At 64.8% G+C, this 25,374-nt stretch overlaps 2 protein-coding genes across 10 annotated transcripts in view; one reads left to right on the top strand and one right to left on the bottom strand.

Annotated features, from left to right (window-relative positions):
- The window catches only part of ARHGEF11 (Rho guanine nucleotide exchange factor 11), a 25,452-nt gene extending 4,061 nt beyond the window's left edge, over nt 1-21,391 (top strand). The window contains exons 2-41 of one of the 5 annotated variants that reach the window (XM_054806505.1): nt 4,144-4,235; nt 4,761-4,859; nt 6,197-6,246; nt 6,348-6,405; nt 6,921-7,099; nt 7,215-7,286; nt 7,487-7,606; nt 7,852-7,906; nt 7,986-8,062; nt 8,537-8,674; nt 8,858-8,932; nt 9,206-9,307; nt 9,769-9,867; nt 10,460-10,502; nt 10,904-11,000; nt 11,100-11,222; nt 11,509-11,532; nt 11,983-12,127; nt 12,387-12,483; nt 12,975-13,004; nt 13,401-13,527; nt 13,667-13,846; nt 14,283-14,330; nt 14,841-15,028; nt 15,135-15,281; nt 15,749-15,828; nt 15,995-16,120; nt 16,215-16,332; nt 16,646-16,824; nt 16,903-16,978; nt 17,223-17,390; nt 17,545-17,632; nt 17,750-17,851; nt 18,118-18,200; nt 18,297-18,533; nt 18,657-18,926; nt 19,541-19,633; nt 20,078-20,292; nt 20,426-20,612; nt 20,696-21,391. In XM_054806505.1, coding sequence (XP_054662480.1) covers nt 4,144-4,235; nt 4,761-4,859; nt 6,197-6,246; nt 6,348-6,405; nt 6,921-7,099; nt 7,215-7,286; nt 7,487-7,606; nt 7,852-7,906; nt 7,986-8,062; nt 8,537-8,674; nt 8,858-8,932; nt 9,206-9,307; nt 9,769-9,867; nt 10,460-10,502; nt 10,904-11,000; nt 11,100-11,222; nt 11,509-11,532; nt 11,983-12,127; nt 12,387-12,483; nt 12,975-13,004; nt 13,401-13,527; nt 13,667-13,846; nt 14,283-14,330; nt 14,841-15,028; nt 15,135-15,281; nt 15,749-15,828; nt 15,995-16,120; nt 16,215-16,332; nt 16,646-16,824; nt 16,903-16,978; nt 17,223-17,390; nt 17,545-17,632; nt 17,750-17,851; nt 18,118-18,200; nt 18,297-18,533; nt 18,657-18,926; nt 19,541-19,633; nt 20,078-20,292; nt 20,426-20,612; nt 20,696-20,745 — 4,537 coding nt within the window. In that variant the 3' untranslated portion in view covers nt 20,746-21,391. Of the gene's footprint in view, nt 1-4,143; nt 4,236-4,760; nt 4,860-6,196; nt 6,247-6,347; nt 6,406-6,920; nt 7,100-7,214; nt 7,287-7,486; nt 7,607-7,851; nt 7,907-7,985; nt 8,063-8,536; nt 8,675-8,857; nt 8,933-9,205; nt 9,308-9,768; nt 9,868-10,459; nt 10,503-10,903; nt 11,001-11,099; nt 11,223-11,508; nt 11,533-11,982; nt 12,128-12,386; nt 12,484-12,974; nt 13,005-13,397; nt 13,528-13,666; nt 13,847-14,282; nt 14,331-14,840; nt 15,029-15,134; nt 15,282-15,748; nt 15,829-15,994; nt 16,121-16,214; nt 16,333-16,645; nt 16,825-16,902; nt 16,979-17,222; nt 17,391-17,544; nt 17,633-17,749; nt 17,852-18,117; nt 18,201-18,296; nt 18,534-18,656; nt 18,927-19,540; nt 19,634-20,077; nt 20,293-20,425; nt 20,613-20,695 lie in introns of all 5 variants that reach the window. The other 4 variants (XM_054806504.1, XM_054806506.1, XM_054806508.1 and 1 more) reach the window with 4 other exon arrangements.
- On the bottom strand, nt 21,386-25,374 carry LRRC71 (leucine rich repeat containing 71). Of its 5 annotated transcripts, XM_054806513.1 has the most exons (16): nt 25,328-25,373; nt 24,476-24,581; nt 24,271-24,387; nt 24,011-24,142; nt 23,749-23,824; nt 23,600-23,674; nt 23,429-23,497; nt 23,113-23,272; nt 22,936-23,019; nt 22,751-22,837; nt 22,519-22,629; nt 22,291-22,330; nt 22,129-22,196; nt 21,925-22,033; nt 21,733-21,848; nt 21,386-21,636 (listed from the first exon to the last, which is right to left on the bottom strand). In XM_054806513.1, the coding sequence occupies exons 2-16, from the start codon at nt 24,570-24,572 to the stop codon at nt 21,520-21,522; spliced, it is 1,458 nt and encodes a 485-aa protein (XP_054662488.1). In that variant the 5' UTR covers nt 24,573-24,581; nt 25,328-25,373; the 3' UTR covers nt 21,386-21,519. The 5 variants fall into 5 exon arrangements, with proteins under 5 accessions (XP_054662488.1, XP_054662485.1, XP_054662489.1 ...); XM_054806510.1 differs by lacking the exon at nt 22,751-22,837 and having other exon boundaries at nt 22,519-22,711; nt 25,328-25,374; XM_054806514.1 differs by having other exon boundaries at nt 24,476-25,353.

Below are 25,374 nucleotides of genomic sequence, written 5' to 3'. Positions count from 1 at the left end.
TTTTGTTCCCCCCTCTTTTCTTTCATTTGCTAGCAACACCCTAGCAAGGTTTAAATCTGCCTCGCCGTGCAAACTTAGACGCAGACGCGTAATTACAAGCTTCCCCGATGCGTCATCGTGCAGCAGTCGGTGGGTCGGCTGCGGAGCGGGAGTGGCGGGCGGCTTTGAGCCTCGAGCCCTCCGTCCCTTGCAGCCGTCCCCGGAGAAGCAGCGAAGGCTTCCCAGGGGACGCGCGCCCCGCTCCCGGGGAAATGCGGACGCACGCCCCGTTCCCGGAGGGACGCGGAGGGACGTCCCCGGGAGATGCGCATCCTCGGCACGGCACGGCTTTCCGCTGCAAGGCTGGAGCCGCTCCAGCGAGAGGAGCGTCGAGGCTGGACGCAGCCGGGCCAACGCGTTTTCCCTCTGCCGTGCCGCGGTGAGGGGGAAGGGGAGGAAGCTGAATCATTTTTTATTATTTTTTTTAAAATTTTTTTTTTTTTTAGCTGAAATTCCTTCCTTCCTTCCTGTCCCCAGAATATCAAGTATGTGAAACCGGCTGCGGGGCTGTGGCCTGGGAGAGCGGCCGGCGGCAGGGTTTGGCACGGGAGATGGCGGGTAATCCCGGTGCTACCAGCAGTGCAGACCGTATCGTCGGGCTGCGGTGGAAGCAATGACTCAATTGCAAGAGGCATCCCACCAAGACACTGATTTCCCTTTTCAAGTTGTTTTTTTGGTTGGGTTTTTTTTCTTTTTCCTTCTTTTTTCCATATATATTTCTTTTTTTTTTTTTTTTTGCAACTTTTCTGCTGATGGGCTGGCGCTGGCCCCACCTGCCTCTCCGCTCGCTTCAAAAGGCAACGGATTTCCAGGCGTGCCGGTGCGGGCTCCAGCTGTTTGCAAAACATTTTTCTCTTCCCCGGAGTTGGGATCGCAGGGAGCAGCCATTTGGAGACCTGGGAAGAAAAAAAAAAAAAAAAAAAAATAAAGCTCCCGGTCTCGGAGAGAACGTTTTGCAAAGTTCCGGCTGGAGGCTGACCCGCTTTGAGGATTTGATCCTGTTCCTCTTGTAATCTTTTAATTGTGGCGTTTGCTCTGCGTGGGCTCCCAAGGTGGCATCGCCTGCGCCGTGCTTTGCTCTTTAGCGTGTGTGATGATTTTATTTTCCTCCTTATTTTTTCCTTTTTTGTTATTTTTCCTTGGCTGTGCCCACCTCTGCCTCTCACCAGGATGCCCGGTGTGTCCTGCCCTCGCTCCCCGCCGTGCTGCCCTCTTCCATCCCGTCCCCGTTGCAGGCAGCCTAGGCAAAGCTCCTTGCACCGTCGTGTGTTCGTCAAAAGCAAATAGCCGTGATTTAATTGAAAATAGCCAAAATCAGGGGAAAATAACCTCGGAGCAGAAACCTCTGAGGGTAACGCAGAGGATGTGGCTGCGAGCACCGGTTCGGACCGATACCGGTGCTGGGACTGGGTGGTTGCAGGATTCGGGCAACTGAATTTGGTTTGCAAGAGCTCTGGGGTTCCAATTTTTAGGAAAACCAGGGGGCTGATCTCTCAGGGCACCAGAAGGAGCTTCGCTAGCAGGAAACGGGCGCCGGGGTCAGGTCTCCGTCGAGCTGGCAGTGTTTGGTTTAAAATGGCATGTTTTGGCTCTCTGTAAGTCAATTAGGAAGGAGCTTACGCAAAGCCGAATTAAACTACTCTTTTAGACGGCAATAAGCCAGCGCTGGCCCGGAAACGGGCTCCTGCCACGGGCGCGGGGTCAGCATCTCCCCAGGTGGGACTGGTGCTGGACCGGTGGCTCCTGGCCGGGCCGGGGGCTCAGCCGCACGTTGTCCTGGCACCGTCGGGCACCGGGAAGCTTCCCCTAACGAAGAGGCTTAACGACTGTGCCGCTGTGCAGCGGCGCCTTAAGTCCTGATCCGGGGCGATGCGGAAAGAGGAGCCGATCCTTCCTTGGCCTGGATAAGCGACAGCTCTGACCTGCCCCGAGCACTCGCTGCCGGGTAATCCCACGGGGTTAATCCTGCACCTTCCCTTCACAACGGTGCTGGTCCCCATCCCGGATTGCCTCTGAAATGGGGGGGACCGGTCGTTTTCCTGCCCCCAGTTCCCGGAGAAGCTGATGGGGATGCTTCAGCCGTGTCCTCCCGTCTGCAGCCCCCGGTCCCGGGCTGCGACCGTGCCCAGGCTCCTTCGTGCCCAGGTTCTGGTTTATCCCCCGGCTTCAGCGAGGGAGGGTCGTTACGGAGTAAATTAGAGGCTGTCGCATAACGATGGGTCTGGATTAAGATTCCCCGGGCAACCTTAAATGAGGTGTTTCCTAATATTCGTCTCCCTGGAGCGGGGAAGGAGCCAGGGAACTGTTGCACCTCGGGAACCGGCTGCGGAGGTGGGGCTGTTGGGTTTACGCTGCTGGGGGCTCTGACTTCGCATCCCCGTGGGGTGATTTTGGCGGGGGGACCGTCTCGCTCGGCCCCCACAAAGGGCTGAGAGTCTCACCCGGCTTCGTGGTCCTGCAATGAAACCGGGTTTGCTGCCGACGTTATTTTAGGCAGGTTTGCCGGAGGGGGGATGCTTGCCAAGGAGACACCCCCAGCCTGCTTTCGGGCAGCCCTCCTGCCCAAGGGACGATGCCGGGGAGCAACGCCGAGGGTCGATGCCTCCCCGTGCCCATCGTCCAGAGGAAGGTGTGAAACCAGCGGCAGGATTTACACCGGCAAAGGCGAATCCTGCCCCGAGCCCGGCGGGTGCTGGAGGCCATGCTGAGCGCGGGGAGGTGTTTTGGGGTCCCGCCACCCTCCCCGAGGGCTGTAAGTGCGCCGTCGCTCTGCCGTGCGTCACGCCTCTGCCTCTTGATTTGTTTGTCTCCTCTCTCCCTGCTCCCCGCACCGCTGTCCTCCGGGTGTCCCTTGTGCCACCTCTCACCGCCACCGCCCCGCTCTCTGTCCTCCCTGGCAGCCGACCGGGCAGCAAGAGGCAGCCTCACCTGCCCAGGTAAGCGGGGTGAGGGACGGGGCTGCTTGTGCTCTCATCCTGCACCCTCGCTTCATTGCAGCCTTCGGGATGTAAGGCAGAGACCGGCTGCTCTTCCCGCTGGGAGCACCGTCATTTCCTCGCTCTTCCCGATGCTTTCTGACCCCTCCGGCCCTGTCCCGACGGAGAGGGAGAGCTGTAGCTGGTTTGGATGGGAGGAGGAGACACAGGACAGCGGAGCCGGGCTCTCATCCCTGGGACGGCGTGGGGTCACGGAGGGACACAGGGAAGGGGAGGCAGCGCCCCAGGGCCCTCGTTTTGTGGATGGGGCTCAATATGGTGGAGGCAGAGTCAGGTCCCCAAGGAGGGGTGAAGGCTGGGGGCTGCTCTGGAGTGCCGTTCCCTCTGGCCGCAGCTCGTGGGTCTCCTGCCCGCTCACCAAGCCTGCCAGCACCCTCTTGTTCGAGCAGTGTTCGCAGGCATTGCCCAGCCTTGACTTCTCCAGAGCCCCGTTAGCTGGAGAATAAAGACTGGGGCTAGGAAGAGCCGTGCAGACGAGCCCCCCGTTCCTATCGCGGTCCTTCCAGCATGGCAGCGAGGGGCTGTGCTGTGCCCCTTGGATGCCCAGAAAGCCCCAGCCCACGCGTCCATCCGGCATCCAAGGCCTTGCCCGCAGGACTAGCGATGCTCAGTGAGAGGGCAGGACCGTAAAGTAACCGTCCGTTGTCTGTCTGCCTGTCTGCCTTTCTCTCGCCCGTCCTTCGCTCCTTCGTGTCTCTCCTTCCACCAGTCCCATTGCAGCCTGGTAAGACCTGCCGCCGAGCTCCGTCCTGTCTGCGCTGCATGATCCATCTCTCCCCTCGCCTGCCACCTTCACTGCCGTCCCCGAGCCCCGCTCGCCCCGGGCAGCCCCCGCCGCTTCTCCCTGCCGGCAAATGCGAAACCTCAGGGGGGCCTGGCGCCGAGTGGGGTCTTTTTGGGGCTCTCCCCGGAGCCCTGTGGTGGCGAAGGGAGAGGAGCCTTCTCCCAAGGTGGTTTGGGGACAGGCAACCGGCTGCTGTCGCCTTCCAGCTCCGTGCATTTGTTTTTCATGAGCCCAAGAAGGAGCCGTGGCTGGAGGATGGCTCCGTCCAGCTGCGGCCGGAGCATGGCTTCGTCCCCCTCCCTGACCTCTCCTCCTCTTCCTCAGGTTAAGCAGCCTGTCTTCCCTGGGTGATTCGTCTTCAGAGCGGAGGTCTCCCGGGCACCACCGCCAGCCCTCCGACTCTTCCGAAACCACAGGTAAGTTTTCCTGCCCCCTCTTCCGCTTCGCTTGCACTTGAGGATTGCATTTAGCACCCTGTCTGCCCAGGGACGCTGCCACCTGCCTCGGTCCTCGCAACGCCCTTGGGGACAGGGTTCCTGTGCCCCTTCGCAGCACCCAAATTCACCCGGCCAAGGCTGCGTGTGCCTGGGGAGAGCAGGACCCTTCCCAGGCAGCCCAGCGGGGCCAGGGACGATGCTCCAGCTGCCTGCAGCCCAGAGCTCGTCCCACCCTGCCCGGGCTCACCGGGGCACCCTGTTTTAAGCAGGAGGGGTCCAAGCAGGGACATCCCACGAGGGGTTTGTAGGGTGAGGACGAATTAGCCATGCCCTTGGGGTCTGGCAGCAGGGTGGCTGATTCCGGGGGCTCTGCACCAGGCTTTGGCTCAGGAGAGCAGGCAGGAGCTGCAGCCCCTGAAACCGAGAGCAGCAGGGGGGTCCCCACAAGTCAGCCCACGCCCCAGGCTTGGATTCTCACTGATTCTCCCTCCTCTCCCTCCCCAGGTCTGGTCCAGCGCTGCGTCATCATCCAGAAGGACCAGCATGGCTTCGGCTTCACCGTCAGCGGGGACCGCGTCGTCCTGGTGCAGTCGGTGCGGCCAGGTGAGAGAGGCCGGTGCTGGCAGCAGGCAGGGCGAGGGCAGGGCAGGCAGGAGATGCCTCAGGGCTCCGTCACCCGTTCAAAGCCACTGTTCCTTGTGAGAAAACATGGGAGAAAGGGGTTTTCCTTCCTCACCGTTGCCGCCTTGGGGTCTCGCTATGGCATCGGCCAGGATGGGCAGGACACGATTACTGGGGGGAAGGAAGGTGGTTTTGGGGGGGAGTGTTTTTTGGGGAAGCTCCTCAAAACCGCAGTGCTCTCCCCACTCCTTGTACAACCCAGGGAGCTGCTGACGGTGGGTGGGGAATTCCCTTTTGTAGCCCTGGGTAAACACAGATTCAGCAGCTCGCTGCTCTTGGCGCTGTGCTGCAGGAGACGCTGCCGGTTTTGCTGTATAATGACTTTGCGGGGTGGCAGGGCTTGGAGCAGCAATTTAAATAGACAATGAGCTGCTTATTTTACAGCGGATGTTCCCACCTCCTCCCCCTTCCCCCTCTCTAGCCCAAAAGCCAGGAAAAATGAGAATATAGGAAAGGGAAAACGCTGCGAGTTTCAAGGGCAGGTTAGCGCTGGAGTGCCTCTGTCGTGCAACTGGAGCTGCATGGGGAGACCCCCGTGTTGCCCCCCTCACCCTGGGGCTGGCTGGGGGGACAGGGTCGAGGTCCCCAGGTGCAGGACAGCCCGGAGTCCTGTCCCCTCTCTCTCTGCTCGCTTCGTTTGCCAATAATGAGACCGTTAAAGCTGAAAGAATCCGAACAATCCGACGTACTTTCCACTCTCGGAGCTCGCTGCCATGTCTCAGGCCCTTGGCTTGGAGTTGAACCTAATGGAAACATTTTCCTCTTGGTTTTGGCTTTAGGAAAAGTGAATTTTTCATGTATTCCAACCTCGGCGGCTTTGTTAAAGAGCAGGCAGGGGGAGAGGAGGCAGAGCAGTGGTGTTCTTCCTGGGCCCCGCTCCTGCCTTTGGATCCAGGCACGTGGTGGCTCTCTAGATGTGTCGGAGCCAACCCGGATGGTGGGGTAACAGGTTGGGGCCCCCTCGCCCATCCCGAGGCGGGTGGAAAAGGCTGGGATCTGGCTGGGAGAGCACGGGAGGGCTTCTCTGGACGAGCCGGGAGCTGAACGTGTGCTGGGTGTTGTGCGTAAAGCACCCAAGGCTCGGTCACCAGCCTCGTCCTGCGGGAAATACGTGCCTGGTGGTCCCCATGTCCCCGCCCTGGCAGGACAAATGGCACCGAATGTGCCAGGACAATCTGGGACCGGCGAGGGGGAGCCCCTGGCTCCATCTGTTGTCCCTCCAGCCCTCTTGATGCCTCTCTCTCCTCCCTGTGTCACAGGGGGGGCAGCCATGAGAGCTGGGGTGCAGGAGGGGGACCGGATAGTCAAGGTGAGCACCCCCATCTGTCGCCCCTGCTGCTGTTCCGCGCGGGGCCGCACGCCCTGCTCCCCCCCCCCCCAGCCTGTCTGACCCTTTCTTTCCTCTCCCAGGTGAACGGCACGATGGTGACCAACTGCTCTCACCTCGAAGTGGTGAAGTTAATCAAATGTGAGTATGGCCAGGGACCTGCGGCGGCTCCTTCTCACCCCGGGTCCCCACCGCCTGGCTGCTCTGCCCCGGCCGCCCCACGCCATCGTGCCCAGGTTGCTACGGATGAGAGGAGGGGGCAGGATCAGGCTTCCATCGGGCTGTTAGAGACTGGTGGCAGCCAGCTCCCACCTCTTGCACCCACAGGGTTACGGTCTGCCCCGTAGAGGGTCCTAAAAAGACAAATCAGTGTGTCACCAGCCTTGCAGCACGGAGAGGGGCACCTCATTCCTTCCCAGCCCGGGAGAGCGTGAGGTCCCACCCAAGGGCAGGTCTTGATTCTTGGGAAAAAATGGGAAAATCCGTTTCGATCCTTCCAGTGAGTGTTTGCAGGGTGGGCCAGGGTAGCACCCGCCACAGCGGGGACAGGGACATGCCCACCCCTATGCCGTGACACCCATTGGATGTTGTAGGTCCAGAGAATGAATAACGGGAATCTTTCTCACCCTCCCTTTCCCACTCCCAAATTTTTCCAGCCGGTGCCTACGTCGCTCTGACCCTCCTGGGCTCTCCCCCTCCCTCGGTGGGGCTCTCCAGTTCTCAGCAAGACATGAACGCGGCGGGGGCTCCCCGTGTCACCCTTGCCTGTCCCCCACCACCTCCTCCGCCGCCGCTTCCTCCGCCGCAGCGCATCACCGACCCCAAACCCCTGCAGGTAGCAAACCCAGCTGTCCGCCCCGACACCCTGCTCTGTCCCCCCACCGCCCAGCACGCTGGGCAGGAGGAGGGCAAAGCTCAGCCCGTTTCTTTGCGTCCATCCAAAATTACAGGACCCCGAAGTCCAGAAGCACGCGACGCAGATTCTCCGGAACATGCTGCGGCAGGAGGAGGCAGAGTTACAGGTATGGCGGTGGCACGGCTCTTTTTCTTGGTGCTGCCGTGGTGCTGTCCTGGCTTCCCGGCACTTGCAGCACACCGTGACCTGCGAACGCCTCGGCCTATCGTCCCGCCGACCTGCTCAGCCCCGTTTCCTCGTGGGCAGTGGGACAGGGCTTACGGGGTTGCGGTCGGTGTGAACGTCCCCCCTCGTTTCTCCGCTCAGCGTTTCTACGAGGCGTACAGCCGAAACCCTGCCACCGCGGTGGAGGAGCAGATCGAGGGAGCGCGCCGGCGGGTCAGCCAGCTGCAGCTTAAAATCCTCCAGGAGACTGGTGGCTCCGTGGTACGTGGAATAAGTGGGATTACCCCCGGTTCGGGGCTCCTGCCATCCTCCCAGCTCCCTCCGAGCCTGGCTGGAGCCTGGGGAGACCCTCCTGAAGCGGTGGGCTCAGCGACGGAGACGTCCCTGGTTGCCAAAACCTGCTGCGGTGGGACCTGCTGCGGCTGGCCCATCCCTGACCCTGCGCCCCAGTGTCCCTGTGTGCCGGGGAACGTCCCACCGGTCCAACACACCTCCTCGTATTGCAGGATTCGGGGCGGCTGTGCAGCGACTCCGGCTTGGCTGGTTTCAGGGTGATGGAAGGTGAGTTGTGCTGGTGGCTCTGACCGTCCCCGCGTCCCCGTCTCCTGAACACGCGGGTCAGCCTCTCCTCTGCTCCCAGGCCGCATCTCCCTGGACTCACAGGATGGTGACAACGGGTTGGAGTCCGGGACGGACCGGTTCCCCTCCGTGAGCGAGGTGAGAGCAGGGTTACTGCGGCCATGGGGAGCCCACCCCAACTTCTGCTGGGCCCTGGGAGTGGGGAGAAGAGCCCGGATGGATGGCTCTGTGCACCTTAGGGGTCGAGGACCTGCCTTTGCAATTGCAATTATTTGTTTGCCATCTGAAGCAGCCGAATTTCTTGTAATGCGGTCTTGGCTCTGAATTTCTTGGGCTTGTAGTGCTTTGCCTGGCGTGACTGCCCCAAAATGAGGAGCACTCCAAAGTATCTGGCTTGTGGTCCTAATCTTAAAGTTTTTCTGAGGGCCCTGGGGGGGGGTTGTGGTTTCCAAGTTCCCTGGGCCTGTCTCCCTTTATGGTCTCTGACCTGGAAACTGCTTACGAGACGGCCCCGAGTGCCTCTGCTGAGTTGGGTGAGCAGCAGCGGCAGCCCCCGGCGTGGGACCTGGCTGTCTCCGTGTCCCTTGACGCCTGCGCTGCCGTCCCGAGCAGATCTCCCTGAACCGCAACTCCGTCCTCTCCGACCACGGCCTGGACAGCCCACGAACCTCCCCGATCATCACCACCCGCCTCTTCCAGCACCATCGCCGGCAGGGCTCCGACACCGCCTTCGCCCCCTCTGCCGAGCAGGTGGGTTGGGGCCGGGTGGGGGGGTCACACTGCATGGCCAGGGCATCCGACGGGTGCCTCGACCCGATCAGACCCGGCCCAAGCGTCCCTTGGGAGCTGGCGGGGTGGGTGCCGCAGGGAGGGCGAAGGCGTCACCCCAAAACCGGGCATTTGCCTCCTAACTCTGTCCCCTCTCCCTGGCAGGGGTTGGACCGGACAGGACGACCCCTCATCATCGGGCCGGAGGAGGATTGTGACCCAGGATATTTCAATAACGAGGTACCGGTGCTCTTGGCTTTTGTCCCCTCTCCTTAGGGGACGGTGCTGTCCCCCCCTCGATGCCCTGGCACCTGGTGGCATTTAGAAATCCTCCCAGGGGACATCCAGGGCCGGGCTGGTCTGGGGAAAGCGAGCGCCAGGCTGGGGTGAGGAAAGGGGTGCGGGAGGTGAAGATTTACCCTGGTGCTGAGCTGTGGGACGGGCCTGAACTGGAGGAGTTAATTCCTTTCCTTCCTAACCGGCTTCTTCTCCTCTGGTCCCTTCTCTGCGCAGTGTGACTCCCTCTTCCAGGACCTGGGCAAGCTGAAATCCCGGCCGGCACATCTGGGGGTCTTCTTGCGCTACATCCTCTCCCAGGCAGATCCCAGCCCCCTGGTAAGGGACCCGCCGGCGGCACCGACGCCGGCGCCGAGCGAGGCAGGGCAGGGGGGTGCAAACGGGGCGGCATATTTGGCACCGTCCCCTCCTCCGGGTGAGCGCAGGGTGGTGCTGGTTTGCTGAGCCCATCCGCAAAACTCCGTCTTGCCCTTCTGCCGAAGGCTGCCTGAGGCTAAGGCAGCTGCCTGCACCCGCCTGGTCTCCAGCTGCCTGCTGCAGGCAGCTGCCAGCCAGTGGTTCCCACAGCTGAGCGTGCACGTGAGAGGGAAACACAGCGTAGGGTTACACTTCCTCCCCTTCCTCCCAGGCGTGGCACAGTGGGGTGCTGCCCTCCCCAGACCCCGGCGATCGTTTCCTGTTTCATGGCCATACGGGCGCCACTTCACTGAGCCTTTCACCTCCCTGCTTCTAAACCTTCCTCCTCCTCCGCTGCCCACTCTGCTCTCCCCCCCTTGCAGCTTTTCTACTTATGCACGGACGTTTGCCAGCAGACGACCGCCAAGGATTCCCGGGTCTTGGGGAAGGACATCTGGAATATCTTCTTGGACAGGAACGCGGTAAGAGCAGGTCTCGGCTGTGAGCCTGCACAGGAATCCTTGTCCCTGGAGGGGATCAGCTGGAAATCCAACGTTAGGTGTCGTGTCCCTTGCGTGGGAATGCTTTTTTTTAATGGCATTTTTGCCACTGACATTGCTTTGTTGCTGCTGGTTCCTCCGCATCGGTACAAGCGGTTGCGTAAGGCACGTACCCACGCGTTGCACAACCGCAGCTGCCCCTGTGCCTGGAAGCTCGGTGCAGGCAGGAGAGGAGGGTCCTGGCAGCGAGGACGAGGCGCTCCCGTTAGCGCTCCTGGGGCCCGGTGCCCGCTCGGAGGGAGCGGGATCTCGTTACGCTGCTCTGGAGACGGTCGCGTGTTGGGTGCTGGGATGGGTGCTGGGTGCTTGGTGTGTGAGAGTCCCAGCTCTCGCCCCTCTGGCTGCAGAAATTGCCACGGGGCAATGGTGCAGGAGCACGGGGCACCATCTCCACGCTGGCTTGAGCGTGGCTCTGGTGTGCGCACCGTATCCCCAGCTCCGTCCAGCCGTGCTCGCTGCACGGGGAAAGTGAACCGGTGCTGAGCCGTTCCTCTGTTCTGCCTTCCCTCCCCAGCCTCTCCGAGTGAAAGTGTCTGAGCAGCTCCTGGCTGAGATCGGTGAGTGAGGGGCTCCCAGGCCGTGTGCCGCGGCCCAGGGCACCTTCGCCCTGAACACGGGCTGTTCGTTAAGGTGCCAAATCAGGATCCCAAGGGACTTCTGCAGGACTTGGCCTGTTGCCCTCTTAGAGAGGATGTCCCAGTTTGGGACTGGGGCTCCTGAGCGCTTCCCCAGCTTGATCCTGGGGGTCCCGGGGTTCTTGTTATGGGCAGGTATCCCAGCCTGGGTGTGCAAAATGAGAGGCAGGTTGTCCCAGCCTGGAAACCAGCAAACAAGGGGGCTGCGATCTGGCCGGGGCAGGCTGGTAGAGAGGTTCTGCGGTCTCCCTGCCTGCCCCACTCTGCCTTTCCTTACACGCTGAGCATGGCTGGTGACACCGATTCTCCTCTCCCGTCCCCAGAGACTCGCCTGAGGAATGGAGACGATGTCCGAGCCGCCCTCTTTGAAGCTCAGGAGATGGTGATGCCCGAGATACAGGAGCAGATCCAGGACTACAGGTATCACAGCTGCCCGGGTGTCCTGCAGAGCTCGAGGGGCTCCTGCCGGTGCAGGTGGCTGGTTCCAGGGCTCGTGGTCCTGACCCTTGTCCTCTGCAGAACAAAGCGCACCATGGGCCTGGGGAGCCTGTACGGGGAGAACGACCTCTTGGACCTGGATGGGGACCCCCAGAAGGAGCGGCAAGTGGCTGAGAAGCAGCTGGCCCAGCTGGGCGACATACTGTGAGTGCCAGGCTACCGCGGAGATTCCCTGCCCTGCATGTGGGGGAGCGCCTCTCTGCCTGGATTTGGGGCGAGGACGTGGGGAAGGGGATCGGACACAAGCTTAGCTCTGCTCCTTGATCCTGCTCGATCCATACGTTTACTGTTGGAGGTGGGAAGGAGAGTTTGGAGCAGGCGCTGGGTGTGCTGAGGGGCAGGGAGCATGGTGGGACAGAGGGCTTGGTGCTGGGTAGAGGAGCCTGGTCCAAACAAACTCTTTCATCTCTCCCCATCTCTCTCTTTCCAGGTCAAAATATGAAGAGGACAGGAGGTGAGTGGCCCTGGGGCACAGGGGGAGCGCGTCCGGATGCGACTGCCTTACAGTCGTTAGCTGAGGAGGCAAAAGGAGAGGAGTCGCAGGAGCATCCCCTTCCCGTGCTGGCTTCCGGCACCCTCTCCCGGTGCCAGGCACATCCCCGTGGGCTCTCAGGCTGGTCCTGGGGAAGGGTGAACTCTTACCTCGGGGTCCTGGTGCACCGGCTGCAGCTCCCTCCCAGGCCCTGCCGCCCCAGCTCGCCCTCTTAAACTGCTGCTTGCCTTTCCTCCCTTCTCGCTTGCCCTGCATCCCAACCCGGGCATCCTCTCCTGCCTGGGGATGGACGGACCCTCTCTCCCCCCCAGAGCCCTGTGGGGTGTCCCGGCCTCCTCCCGTTGTCTCCCCTGACCTGCGGTGCCCTGTCCTGGTGTCGGATCTGCAGCCTCACGCTCTCCTCTCTTCCAGCTCCCCCATGGCCTTTGCCCTCAGCACGTATATGAACCACACAGGCATCCGCAGCCGGGAGCCCCGGGTGGCCGGCACCAGCGAGAAGGCCCAGTCCCTCCCAGACAGGGACAAGTGGCTGCCCTTCTTCCCCAAGGCCAAGAAGGTGGGTGGCAGCCACTCTCTCTGCCCCAGGGCCAGGCTTTTGCTGCAGGGATCTTTTGAGGCGACCCGGGGAGGGGTTCTCCAGAGATCACCATCTGCCCCCAGGCCTTGGAGAGCTGCTTAGCGCCAGGGCAGCGCCGGATCCCGGCCCCGGCCCTTCCCCAACGACTCACGCTGCAGCGGGTGAAGGTCGGGGACGCTCTCGGGGTCCGTGCGGTGACGTGTGTTTTTATCAATGCTCCTCTCGGGTGTCCCAACAGAGCAGCAGCACCAAGAAGGACAAGGATGCCATGGAAGACAAGAAGCGCAACCCCATCCTCAAGTACATTGGGAAGCCCAAAATCTCCTCCCAGAGCAGTGAGTATCGGGACCTTCTGGGGTGCTGTACTCACCAGCCTCCCCGCTGCCTGGAGGAGATCTGCAGCCATGGGGTGGCTTTTGGCACCCGTGGGACTCCCCTTCACCCAGCAGCTGGCCCTTCGCATCGGCCACCCTCTGCTCTCCTCAGCCACTCGCTGGAAACCTGTTGTCTCCACTGTCCGAGCGGGGAGGGAGCAGAGCTGAGCTCTCCCCCCAAATTTATCCTCTGTACCCCGTCCTGCAGGCGTGCAGGCTGCTCGCTGTGTCTGCAAAGTGCCGCAGCTCCTGGGGGAGGCTGAGGTGGTGGAGAGCAAGTGTGTACACGTGCGCGTGTGTGTGTACGTGTGTGTACACGTGTGTGCCTGTGTTCCTCTTTCTCCCCTTCTACTTTCAGTTCTCATGTCGTTAGCTCGCACGTTCCCTGTTTGCCTCCTCTGTTGCTGAAATGCAGGATTGATTTGACATCTCATTTTTGTTTTTCCTTTCAGCATTTCATGTCCCTTTGTCCCCTGTTGAAGGTAAAAGGCCTTTTCTTTTGTTCGCCATTCACCTCATGTCCTTAGTTTTATTTTGTGTCCCCCCTCCAAGCTACCCCAGCGTTGTGGCACCGGGTGTTGGGGTGGGCTCGGATGGGTGCTGTGGGGTCCGGGAGGAGGGCTGCCCGTGGTGGCCGGCTGTTCTTGCTCATCGCTTGAGCATCCCGGGCGCCCGCTCAGCACATCTCCCCGAGGAAGCTGGGTGAGCGGTCGCGATGTGCCGGCGCCTTCGCCTCCGCGGCCCGAGCTGGACGGGGCTCCGCCGGGCAGACAGCCGAGGCCACGGTGCCGCGGGATGGGCGGCAGCACCGGCGTCTCCTGCCCAGCCGCGCGCAGCCTGATCTCACTGGGGTTGCTTCCTTGCTTTTGCCCCAGCAGTCAAACCCGGCAATGTGAGGAACATCATCCAGCACTTTGAGAACAACCAGCATTACGAGAGCCAGGAGCCCGGCACCCAGCGGCTCTCCACCGGCAGCTTCCCCGAGGACCTGCTGGAGTCAGACAGGTAGGGCAGGGGGAAGCATGGGGGGCAGCTTGTGCTTTCGGGGGTCCCGCAGCAGTTTTTGGGGGGTTTACGTGCGCAGGGACATCCTTGCTTGTCCCACCAAGCTCAGCTTGTTCTCGGCTTTGTCTCCCTCCTGCAGTTCCCGTGCTGAGGTCAAGCTGGGCCGCTCGGAGAGCTTGAAAGGCCGGGAGGAAATGAAGAAATCCCGGAAAGCAGAAAACGTGCCTCGGTCCCGTAGCGATGTGGACATGGATGCCGCGGCCGAGGCCACGAGGCTTCACCAGTCGGCATCGTCTTCTGCTTCCAGCCTGTCCACAAGGTGGGAGATGCTGTCTGAGCCCCGGGCATCTCGGGGAGGACCTGGGTTCCCCTGGGCGTGTTTGGCTTCAAAGGGGAGCTGGGGCGGCTGGGATTCCAAAAGCTGAACCCCTTGGGCTGAGACACTGTCTTTTGTGAAAGCTTTTGCTAAATCTGTGGGTCAAGACCAAGCCGCAGCCACGCAGAACGGGGTGGTCCTGGCCCCGCAGCACCCAGCCGTCTGCAGAGCCTCCTGGCCCCTGTTTGCCAGGGAAAAACAGAATTGGGGTTTAATCCCCGTTTGTGCCCCGAACCCCTCTTGCAGCCAGTAGAACCGGGCCCACGTCCGGAGGGGCTTACGGAATCGCTGCTGGGTGCTGCCCCACGGAGTGCAGCAATGGGCAGAGGGGGGAGCCGGGACATCGGGACACGAGGGTGACTCTCCCATTCCTCCCCAGGTCGCTGGAAAATCCCACCCCCCCGTACACACCGAAGATGGGACGCAGGTGAGTGCCCCAGCCTCGCTTTCTGCCGTCTCTACCGCGCTGCCCCGAGCCGGCCGGGGTCCCTGGGGCCAGTTTTCCTACAGAGCAGGAGGGTCACTGTAGGGGTGTGCCGGGGCTGTACCCCGACTTTGGGGGCCAGAGGGGCTCCATCTGTCCCTTCCTAGCTTTTCCCTCCCCGTAAGCGAGCCTTGACAGAGCACAAGGGGAGGCGATGCCCAGGGCTGCCCCGGGAGGGAGTCCCCTGTTAGTTCTCCATCCTCCTGGGGCGAGGGGGCACCTCTGTTCCCTTGTGTCTCACGCAGGAGCTTAAAGGACCTATATAGATGTCTGCTGGGGGACCTAGTCTTTTAGCTCAAGAGTCAGAGGCTTGTACTTCTTGTGCTGAAGGCCCCGGGTTCAAGCCGAAATAGGGCCCAGGTAGATATTGGCTGTACTGGGAGCGCTGCGGGGTGGGCTGGCTGGATGCAGGTGGCTGCAGAGTACTCCCACCGCCGCCTTTCACCCTCCCAGGAGCATCGAGTCGCCCAACCTGGGTTTCGGCGTGGACCCTTTCCTGCCTCATCTCCTGGAGGACGAGCAGGGGCAGCTCTCCGACCTGGAGCCCGAGCTGGACTCTCAGAACTGGCAGCACACGGTCAGCCGGGAGCTGGTGGCCAACCTGCCGCAGAAGGAGATCGACCGGCAAGAGGTGATCAACGGTAAGGAGCACGAGGCATCCTGGGGACACGAGGGACCGTCCGGCAACGCGCCCCAGCACCGCGGGGCTCCCCCGGGCACTTCTCCACCCCTGTGCCTTTCGCACAGAGCTCTTTGCCACTGAAGGGTCTCACCTCCGCATCCTCCGAGTCCTCGACCTCCTCTTTTACCAGCGGATGAAGAAGGAGAGCCTGCTGTCCCGGGAAGAGCTGGCGCTCCTCTTCCCCAACCTCCCTGACCTGATAGAAATCCACAGTAAGCTTCTTCCCGCTCGGATCCTGCTCTCCCCTGGAAATATTTCCCTGCAGAGGGTGGCTCACAGCTGCCCGGGGCTCCTGCGTGGTCACCCACCGTTGGGACCAGCCCTGCTGACGGCATCGTACTGTCTCACTGCTCCAGCCTCTCCTTTCCCTCTCCTGGGAGCAATCCAGAGCCTGTTTTTTTCCGGGCTCTGCCGGTGTCCACCCCTGGGACGCCTGGTCTGTACCAGCCCTTGGCGTAGCACACTTTCAGGACACGTTTTCAGTGTCACTCTCCTTGATGCACTGTGTCCGTGACGGCAGCAATCGAAGCCCATCTGGCTCTCAGCCCCTCCTGCCTGCACCCGTGCCGGAGAGCCGGCAGGGACCCCCCGGCAGCTCGGTGGGTGCTTGCACAGAGTGATGGGTGGCCTTGGCGCCCCGTTCACGTGAGCCCTGTCTGTCTCTCGCATCCTCGTTCAGATTCTCTCTCCGAATCCATGAAGAAGCTCCGGGAAGAAGGACCAATCATCAAAGAAATTGGGGATCTCATGCTGTCTCGGGTAAGGGGACGGGTTGACATCTTTAAGAGGAGGTGGAGGTCACCCCCCTGTCACGTTTTGTCCTCTGGCCATGGCTGCGCTGGGAACAGACGAGCTCGGGACGACTCGGTGCTCGGGGCCAAGCCGGGGGGTGCCTGAGCCCAGTTCTCCTCTGCACCCCCCCCAGTTCGACGGCCCGGCCAAAGAGGAAATCCAGCAGGTTGCTGCTGACTTCTGCTCTTACCAATCCATCGCCCTAGAGCTGATCAAAACCAAGCAGCGCAAGGAGACCCGTTTCCAGATCTTCATGCAGGTTTGTCCCTCTCCTGGGCCATTCCTCACCCCAGCGCTCCCCTGGCTTCCCCCAATCCCACCTCGGAGTTTTTGCCCTCTTCCTGCTGCCCTAGGAAGCAGAAAGCAATCCGCAGTGCCGGCGCCTGCAGCTCAAGGACTTGATCATCTCCGAAATGCAGCGCCTGACCAAGTACCCGCTGCTGCTGGAGAACATCATCAAGCACACCGAGGGTAGGGGCTGGGAGGGCGCCGGGGGTTGCTCGGCTGCGTGCTCCCATCTCAAGCGCGTCCTTCGGCTTTTCTACCGTGGGACTCGTGCCTCTCTGTTGGCATCCAGAGCAAAATCCCAGGGTGGTGGGGAGGATGGCCTGCCTTTCCAGCAGAAAGAGCTAAGCCAGGAGGGTCCTGGGGGTGGGAAAATCTGGGCTGGCGGCGTTTTGTGCCTGGGATGCGGCCGGGATCCAGCCACAGCGGGACAGGGACAGCCCCGTCTCCTCCGGGTGCTGCTGTCTGCTGCCCCGCTCTCACCCCTCTGCCATCCCAGCGGGCACCTCGGAGCACGACAAGCTGTGCCGAGCCCGGGACCAGTGCCGGGACATCCTCAAGTACGTGAACGAGGCGGTGAAACGAGCGGAGAACCGGCACCGGCTGGAAGGCTACCAGAAACGCCTGGATGCCACCTCGCTGGAGAGGACCAGCAACCCGCTGGCTACCGAGTTCAAGGTAGCCCCAGCTCCCGGGGGACCGCGGGGGTCTGCCCGGCCCTGGCCCGTGCTCACCACCACCCCCGGCTTCCCGCAGAGCCTGGACCTCACCTCCCGGCGCATGATCCACGAAGGGCCGCTCACCTGGCGCATCAGCAAGGACAAGACTGTGGGTATGGACCTTCCCCGCTGCCTGCTACTGGGAGCGCTGGGACACCTTGCCCTGCATCCTCGGTGGCCCCCAGGACACGGGCATTTTACCCCCAGCCCCAGCAGCATTACAGGGACCCCCTAACCCCCCCCTTTGCCTCATCCGCCGGGCCATCGTCCCTCCTGGCTGCAAGGAGGGAGGTTCCGCCTGGCTTGCGAGCGCATCCCCGGCTGAGCCTCCGCTCTCTGTCTCCTCTCCCACCCCAGACCTGCACGTGCTGCTCCTCGAGGACCTCTTGGTGCTGCTGCAGAAGCAGGACGAGAAACTGGTGCTCAAATGCCACAGCAAGATGGCCCTGGGTTCTTCGGACAACAAGCAGACCTTCAGCCCCGTCCTCAAGCTCAACTCGGTGCTCATCCGCTCCGTAGCCACAGGTAGGGAGAAAGGCCAGGGAGGAGCCGCGGGGGCTGGCAGCGAGGACCGCCTGTCCTCCGGCCACGTCCCGCTGCGGCCATGCTGGTGACAGCCGTGCCGGTGGGTCAGGTTAAAGCTCTGACCTTCCTCATCACTCTTGATCACCCCGTGCAGATAAACGAGCCCTCTTCATCATCTGCACGTCAGAGCTGGGACCCCAGATTTACGAGCTGGTAGCTTTGACGTCCTCCGAGAAAAACACGTAAGGCTCGGCGAGACGGGTGCTGGCAGCGATGGGCAGCGCCTGCCCGGGCTGGGGGCTTCTCTGGGGGTCAGCAGCCCCCCCCAGGGAGCTGACGAGGGGCTCTCGGCCGGGCAGGTGGATGGAGCTGCTGGAGGAGGCGGTGCAGAGTGCCACCAGGAACGCCACCTTCCCCCCCAAGCGCCGGACGCCGGAGCCCAGCCGTGCGGCACCGTCCGGGTGAGCAGCCCGGCACTTGCTGGGAGGCAGGGTCCTAGCCCAGTCCCGTGCTGGTGGGCGCTGGGGGACAAGGCCAGCAGGCTGCTGGGTCTCTCCAGAGGGCGGTTGGGATGGGGACGGGGGTCACCAGGGACCTGGGGGGTGCTGCCAGGGCTCCTGGCACCTTGTGCGGGGGCTTCGGCAATGTCTGCGCTGGGGCTGGGGCTGCCCCCGAGCCCCTGGCTCCTGCCCCTCGCCTGACGCCCCTTCTCCGTCCGTCCTCGCAGCCTGGTCTTACAGGACCCCGACGTCTCCCCCATCCTGTCCCGAGGCGCCAGCTCCGGGGCAGAGGCAGAGGATTGCTCTTCAGGTGAGCTCCCCCAGCCCTGCCTGCGGCTTGCTGCCTGCACCCTGCCCGTCTTTCAGGGTCTGGGCATGGGTCTGAGCTCTCCCCTTCTCCCTGCAGCGGACGACAATCCCACCGTGCTCCTGGACAGGGAGAAGCCCCAGGCGCTGCTGGAGGAGCCGGTGAGCAGCGAGGTGGAGGAAGGGGAGGAAGAGCTGCCCGCGGCTCCCCTGCCCGCGGGGGCCGGCGTGGAGGCAGCTGACACCCTCCCGATGGAGCGGCCAGGGCCCCCCACCCGCCTGCCGCTCCCGGGGCCCGGCGGTGCCGAGGGACTGGCCGAGGCAGCGCTGGAGGATGGTGAGTGTCCCGGGGGGGGCTCCGGCAGGGCGGCCCCCCTGTGATGCCAGCATCTCCCCGGGGGTGCTGAGCCCACAACCGCCTCTTTCCCCCCTGCCTTCCCCCTTCCACGCCCCATCCCAGTGGAGAACCTGCGGCTCCTGATCCTACGGAGGCTCCTGCCCTGCCGGGACGCGGAGCCCGAGGACGACCTGACACCCACGCCGTCGGTCATCGGCGGTGCCGGCCAGGCCTGGGACTCGGTGCTCTCCAGCCAGGATTCGGCCTCCCAGGAGGTGCTGGCAGAGCCCCCGAGCGCCGCCGAGGACACCAAACCCCGGTCGAGCCGGGAGGAGACAGACGAAACGGGTCCGGCTGCCGAGGAACCGAGCAGCTACAAAGTCGTCCGAAAAGGTAGAGGGGTCCTCGGCCAGGCAGGGTGGGGGGCAGGCGCTGGGGACCCCCCTCCTCTCCCTGAGCTGTCCCTCGCTGGGATTTGGGGTGTCCCTCCCTGCTTGTCTGCATGAGCTTCACTGCGTCGGGGCTGGGGGTTTGCACGGGGGGGCCGAGGGGTGCGGGTGAACCCCCCCTCTCTCCTGTGTGCACCCCAGGGGTATGGGGGCTCTGGTGGGTGCTGGTGGTGGGTGCTGGTGGATGCTGGTGGTGGGGTGCTGGTGGTGGGTGCTGGTATTGGGGTGCTGGTGGATGCCAGTGTTGGGGTGCTGGTGGATGCCGGTGTTGGGGTGCTGGTGGTGGGTGCTGGTATTGGGGTGCTGGTGGTGGGTGCTGGTATTGGGGTGCTGATGGATGCCAGTGTTGGGGTGCTGGTGGTGGGTGCTGGTATTGGGGTGCTGATGGATGCCAGTGTTGGGGTGCTGGTGGTGGGTGCTGGTGGCGGGTGCTGATGGATGCTGGTATTGGGGTGTTGATGGATGCCGGTGGTGGGGTGCTGATGGGTGCTGGGTGCTGGTGGCGGGGGCTGCTCACCCCTTCCCTCTCCCTCCCCCCTCTCTTTTCGGGGTGCACAGCCCAGGCGGAGGGTGCTAAGGAGGCCACGCCCTCTCCAGGCAGCAGCCAATCAGAAACTGAGCTGCAGGAAGGAGGCGGAGCTAATGTAGATGGTAAAGAGCCCCCCCCCCGGGTGTCCCCACGTCTGTCCCCACGTCTGTCCCCACGGCCCCAGGAGCGCCAGGTTCCCGTTTCCCAGCGCAGGGGATGCCCTCGTGTCCCCGGAGGGGAGCCGCGTCCTCTGTGGGGACATCTGTCCCGGGGGGGGGCGGACAGTGTCACTTGGGAGGACGTGTCCCTGGGGGGGGACGACACGGGGGACACGGCTGTCCCCATGGCCGAGCACACCCAGTGTCACTGCAGCCCCAGTCCTGACACCATCACCCAGAGCGAGCTGGAAACGGGGCTGTGGCCAGATCCTGCTGTGAAGGGGCACAACCCGCTGTCCCCTGCGGGGGGGGGGACAGGACCTCAGGCAGCAAACTGCCCCCCCGGGGCCACCCACACCCACCCGAGCAGGTCCCTGTCGCGCTAACGCTGCTCATCCCCCTCTCCAGGCAACTACTTCTACGTCAGCATGCCCACGGGACCCCCCCAGCCCACGGCCCCTGACCCCGCGCCGCCCCCCAGCCCCCCGCGGGGCTCCCCGCAAGAGGCACCCACCCGTCCCAGCCCCGCCGAGGGGTCCCCGGACCCCCCAGCTCCCCTCCGTGACGTGGACCTCATCTTCCGCACCATCGAGCAGCTAACGCTGAAGCTCAACAGGCTGAAAGTGAGCCCCCCCCCCCGAATTGGGGAAAGCTGGCGGGGGGGGGGTGGTGGTATGGGGTCCCATCAGGGTGTCATTGCGGGGGGACGACACACATGCGCCCACCCCACTGACCTGGCACCCGTGCACCCTCCAGGCCGTCGAAACAGCCCACCGGGAGCTGCTGCGGTCGCTGGGGCGCAGCTCCTCGGCCGACGCCACCCCCCTGGGGGGCTCAGCCCCGGAGATAGACGGGTGGTCCCAGCGGCCCCCCAGCCCCAACGGTGACAGTCCCTTGTCCCGCACCCTCCGGAGCCTGCAGGGCCCCACCACCAACGCCCCAGGTAAGACCCACGGCCATGCAGCGCTCACCGCCCCCCCACACACCCCCTTGCCCCCCTCAACCCCTTCTCCCCATCTCTTCCAGGCTCCAGAGCCCCCCTCGCCGAGGACCCCGCTCGCGACGCCGGCCTTTAGCCGCGGTGGGAATGGAATGGGGGGCGGGTGGTCCCCCCCCAAAAAATCGCTGGAAGCCGGGGTGCTGCCTGACAGCCCCCCTGCGCTCCCCGCCCTGTGTCGACAGCCGCGGGAGCCTTGGCTGGAAGGAGGGAGCACAATCCGACGGGGCCGGCAGCCGGGTCCCCCCCCCACCCATCTTACCCCCTCGCATGGCAGCCCCGGCTCGGGCCCCCCCCTCCCGTGCCCCCCCTCCTCCCCGGCCGCGAGAGCTGGATCTAGTCTGTATAAATGCACTTTGTTCTGTTCCTCTCCGTGCTGCGGCCCCCTCCCCGCTCCCCGCTGCCTATAAATATGTACGTACATGCTCCCCCCTGTAAATAACCACCGCCGGCCCCCCCCACCCCCAGCCTGTCCGGCCGGCAGCCGGGGCCAGGGGACAGCAGGGACGCCCCGAGCACCGGGCTCTCCTCCCCGGCTGCCGTCGGTGACAATCGGTGACCTGAGGGGGTGGCCGGGGAGCCGGGGCGACGGTCGGGGCGCGTCCCACCTCCGCTCCCCCCCATCCCTTCTCCCCCCTCCCAGGTGTCGCGGCGAGGCCAGTGCTGGGGTGTCTGATATATATATTATATATAATAGAGCCAAGACTGACTGGTTGCTGTTCGATGTATAATCTGGTTTATTTTCTTCCTTTCCACGGTAAAGATTTTGATTTTTTTGATTTCTTTTTAAACAAAAACCAAGAAGCGAGCTCTCCTTCGCCCGCCGGCGCGCAGGTGGCTCCTCGGGGGCCGGCTAAGCGCCCGATTCCTGCTCCTCCTCCTGGCCCTGGGCTTTGGGGAGGGGGTCCGGCGGCGGCAGCAGCTCCTGGAGCCGTGCGAATGCCGGGCTGGTGGGAGGGATGCGGTTCTTCTGCGGGGAAAACGAGGTGTCAGGCCGTGCCGTGTGCCGGTGGCGATGCCGGCCCCACGGCGATGCCCACCCGACAGCGATGCCCACCCGGCTCACCTCCAGGGACAGGCACAGCAGCCCCTGCTGTCCCGGCACCTTTGGCTTTTTCTCCCGCTGCTGCCCCTCCAGCGCCGCCAGGAACGCGCCGAGGCCTCGCTCGGTGATGCGGTTGTCTGTGGAGGGATGGGGGGGTCGGGGGGGATCGGTGGGGGCGGGGGGGACCGGTGGGGACCACCCACCCTCACTCACGGGTCAGGTTGAGGTTGAGGAGCGCCCGGTTCCCCGGCAGGACGACGCTGCCCTGGTGATGCCTGGCCTCTTCCAGCAGCGGGTGCGGCGGCTCGGCCAGATCCGGTGCCTGGACACGGAGCCGGGGGGGGCCCTGAGGGTGTGCGGGACCCTGGGGCCAGGCACCCCCTCTCCACCCCGTCCCCCCCCCCGGCGTCCCCCCACCTCCATGCTCAGCTTCTCCTGGCCGCTCAGTTTTGCATCTCTGCTGCGGGCGGCTCTCGGCTCCGGCGCTGCCGGGAAGGGAGAGCAGGGAGGGTGCTGAGCCGGGCCCAGCCCTCCCGCACCCCCCCGCGCCCCCCCCCAGCCCGTCAGACCCTCACTCACGCTTCTTGGGCTGCCTGGCCTCCTCCTTCCGCAGCGGCTCCTGCAATGGAGGGGGCAGCGGGCAGCAGCTTGCAGACCCCCCCCCCCCCACCGCTGTGCACCGCAAAGCTGGAAGCGTGGGGAAACTGAGGCACGTTTAGGGCGCCGCCTGCCCCCAAAGCCAGGGGAGCTGGGGGGGTACCTGGCAGCTGCCTGCCGGGCTTCCCCCTGCCCCCCCCTCTTCCTCACCTTCTTCTTGGCGGGGGCTTTGCCGTGCTTGGCCGGGGGCAGCTTGTCGGGGGCCGCGCTGCCGCGCAGGCTGGAGGGACGCTCGCTCTGGCCCTCGGTCTCTTTTGGGGTCTGGGGGAGAGGGGAGCTCAGGGTGCCAGCAGCCCCCCGGGAGCCGCCGACCTTTCCTGGAGGTGGGGAGGGAACGTGCCCGCTGCAAAACGAGGAAGGGGGCGGGGGGGGGGTGTCTCACCATGCGAGACCGGCCCAGCGCCTCCGCCAAGAGCAGCCGCCTCTGCTCCACCACTTCGGCGTGCGTCAGCGCGAACGGCCCCAGGACCTGGGGGGGAGGGGGGGGGGGGGATCAGATCCCCCAGGTCAGGGCAGGATCTGGCCCGAGCTGCGCACCCTGCTCCCAAGGAGGTGGGGGGCACCCACCTCAGCGAGCTTGACGGCCCCCGCGTCGCCGATGTCGTTGTTTGCCAGGGACAGGGAGAGCAGGGAGCGGTTCAAGCGCAAACCCTGAAGGGTCAAGGGATGGGATGATGGGTGCTGGGGTGCTGGGCACCCTCACCCCCTCCCCTGCCCGCCGCAGGCAGCCCTCCCGCTGCCCACCTGGGCGATGTAGCCAGCTCCCAGGTCCGAGATGCGGTTGAAGCTGAGGACGAGCGAGACGAGGCTGCGGTTGGAGCAGCTCGGGGTGGAAAGGCTCTGTCCGATGAGCCGGGCGGCCGCGTCGCCGATGCTGTTGTTGCGCAGCGAGAGGTGGGCCAGCCTGCGGGACGGGCAGCGGAGGCCCGGGCTTTGCTGCCTGCACTCAGGGGGCCTCACGGCAGGCAGGGGCTGCCCGCAGCGGGGGACCCATCGGGGGGGGGGGGGGAGTCGGAGCGGGGCAGAGGGATGAGCGTGGCACGGTCCGGCTCCGACTCACGTGCTGTCGCTCCCCATCAGGATGTGGAAGGCGGGCTCGGGCAAGGGGTTCCCCTCCAGGCTGAGCATCCTGCGGAGGAAAATCCCCCCACGCAGCCCCCATGGCCGGCATTAACGATCCTCCCTGGCACCCCCCCGATAATGAGGGAGCACCCCTCTACCAGCGACGTACCGGAGGCGGGGGCAGCGTGCCAGCAGCGTTGCCAGCGCCGGGAGCAGCCGCTCCGTCAGCCCGACCTTCCAGAGGCTGCGGGAGGACAAAGCGGCATCAGGACCCGCTGCCGGGAAGGGGCCGTGCCCCCCCTCCCTGCCCGCACTCACTGCACTGCCTGCAGGCCGGCCAGGGCGGGCAGGCACTGGCTCAGGACCCCCAGCATCTCCTCCTCGATCTTCCAGCCTGCCGGAGACAGGGAGGTCAAGGCCGCGTGATGGGATGCGGGAGGCAGAGCCCCCCAAATGTGGCCTCTCCCTTCCCCGGAGCACTGGCACGGCTCGGGGGGACCCCACAAGCTGAGTTCCAAGGGCTCCTCAGCCCTGCGTGCCGGGGGGGGATGACGACACCCTGGGGCTCCCCAGGACCCACCTCGCAGGAAGACGGCGCGGACGCTGCGGGGGTCCTCGTGCTCCCTCTCCACCTGGACGCAGGGCTGGAAGTAGCTGTACTTGGACGCGATGCGGGCCAGGACCTCCGCCAGCGTCGGCTCGGCAGGCTCCTCTGCAGGGGGGGGCACGGGGGGTGGGGGGGGTCGGGGGTGCTGCCAGCAGCCCTGTGCTCCCCCGGGAGGGACCCCATGGACCCACGGCTCTTGTCCCCAACCCCCTCCCCCCGATGGCCCCGCTCACCATCCGCAGGGAAGCTTGGGGGCGGCCGGAGGGTGACTTTGGGGACAGCAGCGATGCCAGCCCGGGCGCAGAGCTCGGGGAAGTCCTGCTCCAGGAGGCCGGTGCACTGGTACTCCTCTGCGGGCAGGGCAGGCAGGAGGGGGGGGGGGACGTGAGGGGGACCCCCGCAGCCCCCCCCCCACCCCCTGCCAGTGCCGGGGCTCACCCGCGCCCTGCTCGGCCTTCCTCGCCGCGCTCTTCGTCTCCTCCTCCGCGGCCGCTGCCGCCTTCTCCCTGGGCGCCCGCTCCCCCCGCCGCCTCATGGCCCGCTGCTGGGGGGCACCATGGGGGGGGCTGAGCGCCCCCCAGCACCCACCAGCCCCCTGCGCAGCACCCCGACCCCCCACATCTGTAGGCTGGGGTGTCCCAGTGGGGCCTCTGTGCGGGTGAGGGGGGGTCCCAAGGCCCTGTGGGGGTCCCAGGACCCCCTATGTGGGTGGGGGGGGGTCCCAGCGACAAGGGGCCCTATGGGGGTCCCAAGGGTGGGGGGCCCTACGGTGGCTCTATGGAGGTCTCTGGATGAGGGGGGGGGGTCCCAGGGTTGGGGGGTACCTTGGGGTCTCCCTGGGGTGGTCCCAAGCCTGGTGGCTCTATGGAGGTGCCGGGGGGGGGGGGGGGTGGGGTCCCAGGACCCTACAGAGGCCTCCCTGGGGGGAATCTCAGGCCTGGGGGGGCGAGGGGGGGTCCCAGGGCCCTATGGGGGGTCCCTGCAAGGGGAAAGGGGTGTCCCAATGGCGGGGGCCCCACGGGGGCTCTATGGAAGTCTCCCTGGGGGAGGGAGGGCCCCAGGGGTGGGTGGGCGCCATGTGGGTCCCTATGGAGGTCTTCCGGGGGGGGTCCCAGGGCTGGGGGGGCCCTACGGGGGTCCCTGTGGAGGTCTCCCGGGGGGGGGGGGGGTCCCAGGCCTGGGGGCCCAATGGAGCTACGGGGGGGGCCCCAGGGCCGGAGGGGGCCCCACGGGGTCTCTATGGGGTCGGTGGCCCCGGGCGGCCCCGGGGCGGGGGGGGGGGGGGGCAACCTCGGTCCTCGGCCTCGGGCCGTCCCCGGGGCGGGGCTTGGGGCGCT

This window comes from Grus americana, chromosome 29, assembly GCF_028858705.1.
Source record: "Grus americana isolate bGruAme1 chromosome 29, bGruAme1.mat, whole genome shotgun sequence".
Lineage (NCBI taxonomy): Eukaryota > Metazoa > Chordata > Aves > Gruiformes > Gruidae > Grus > Grus americana.
This window is presented reverse-complemented; position numbering and strand designations above follow the sequence as displayed.

Excerpts from the sequence above, each read along its gene's own strand:
- LRRC71 (XM_054806510.1), bottom strand. The coding sequence starts at position 24,572 with ATGAGGCGGCGGGGGGAGCGGGCGCCCAGGGAGAAGGCGGCAGCGGCC. Across the intron at positions 24,143-24,270 it reads CCCAAGCTTCCCTGCGGATG|AGGAGCCTGCCGAGCCGACG; the intron begins GTGAGCGGGGCC and ends CCCCCCCTGCAG. Across the intron at positions 23,675-23,748 it reads GCCGGCCTGCAGGCAGTGCA|CCTCTGGAAGGTCGGGCTGA; the intron begins GTGAGTGCGGGC and ends GTCCTCCCGCAG.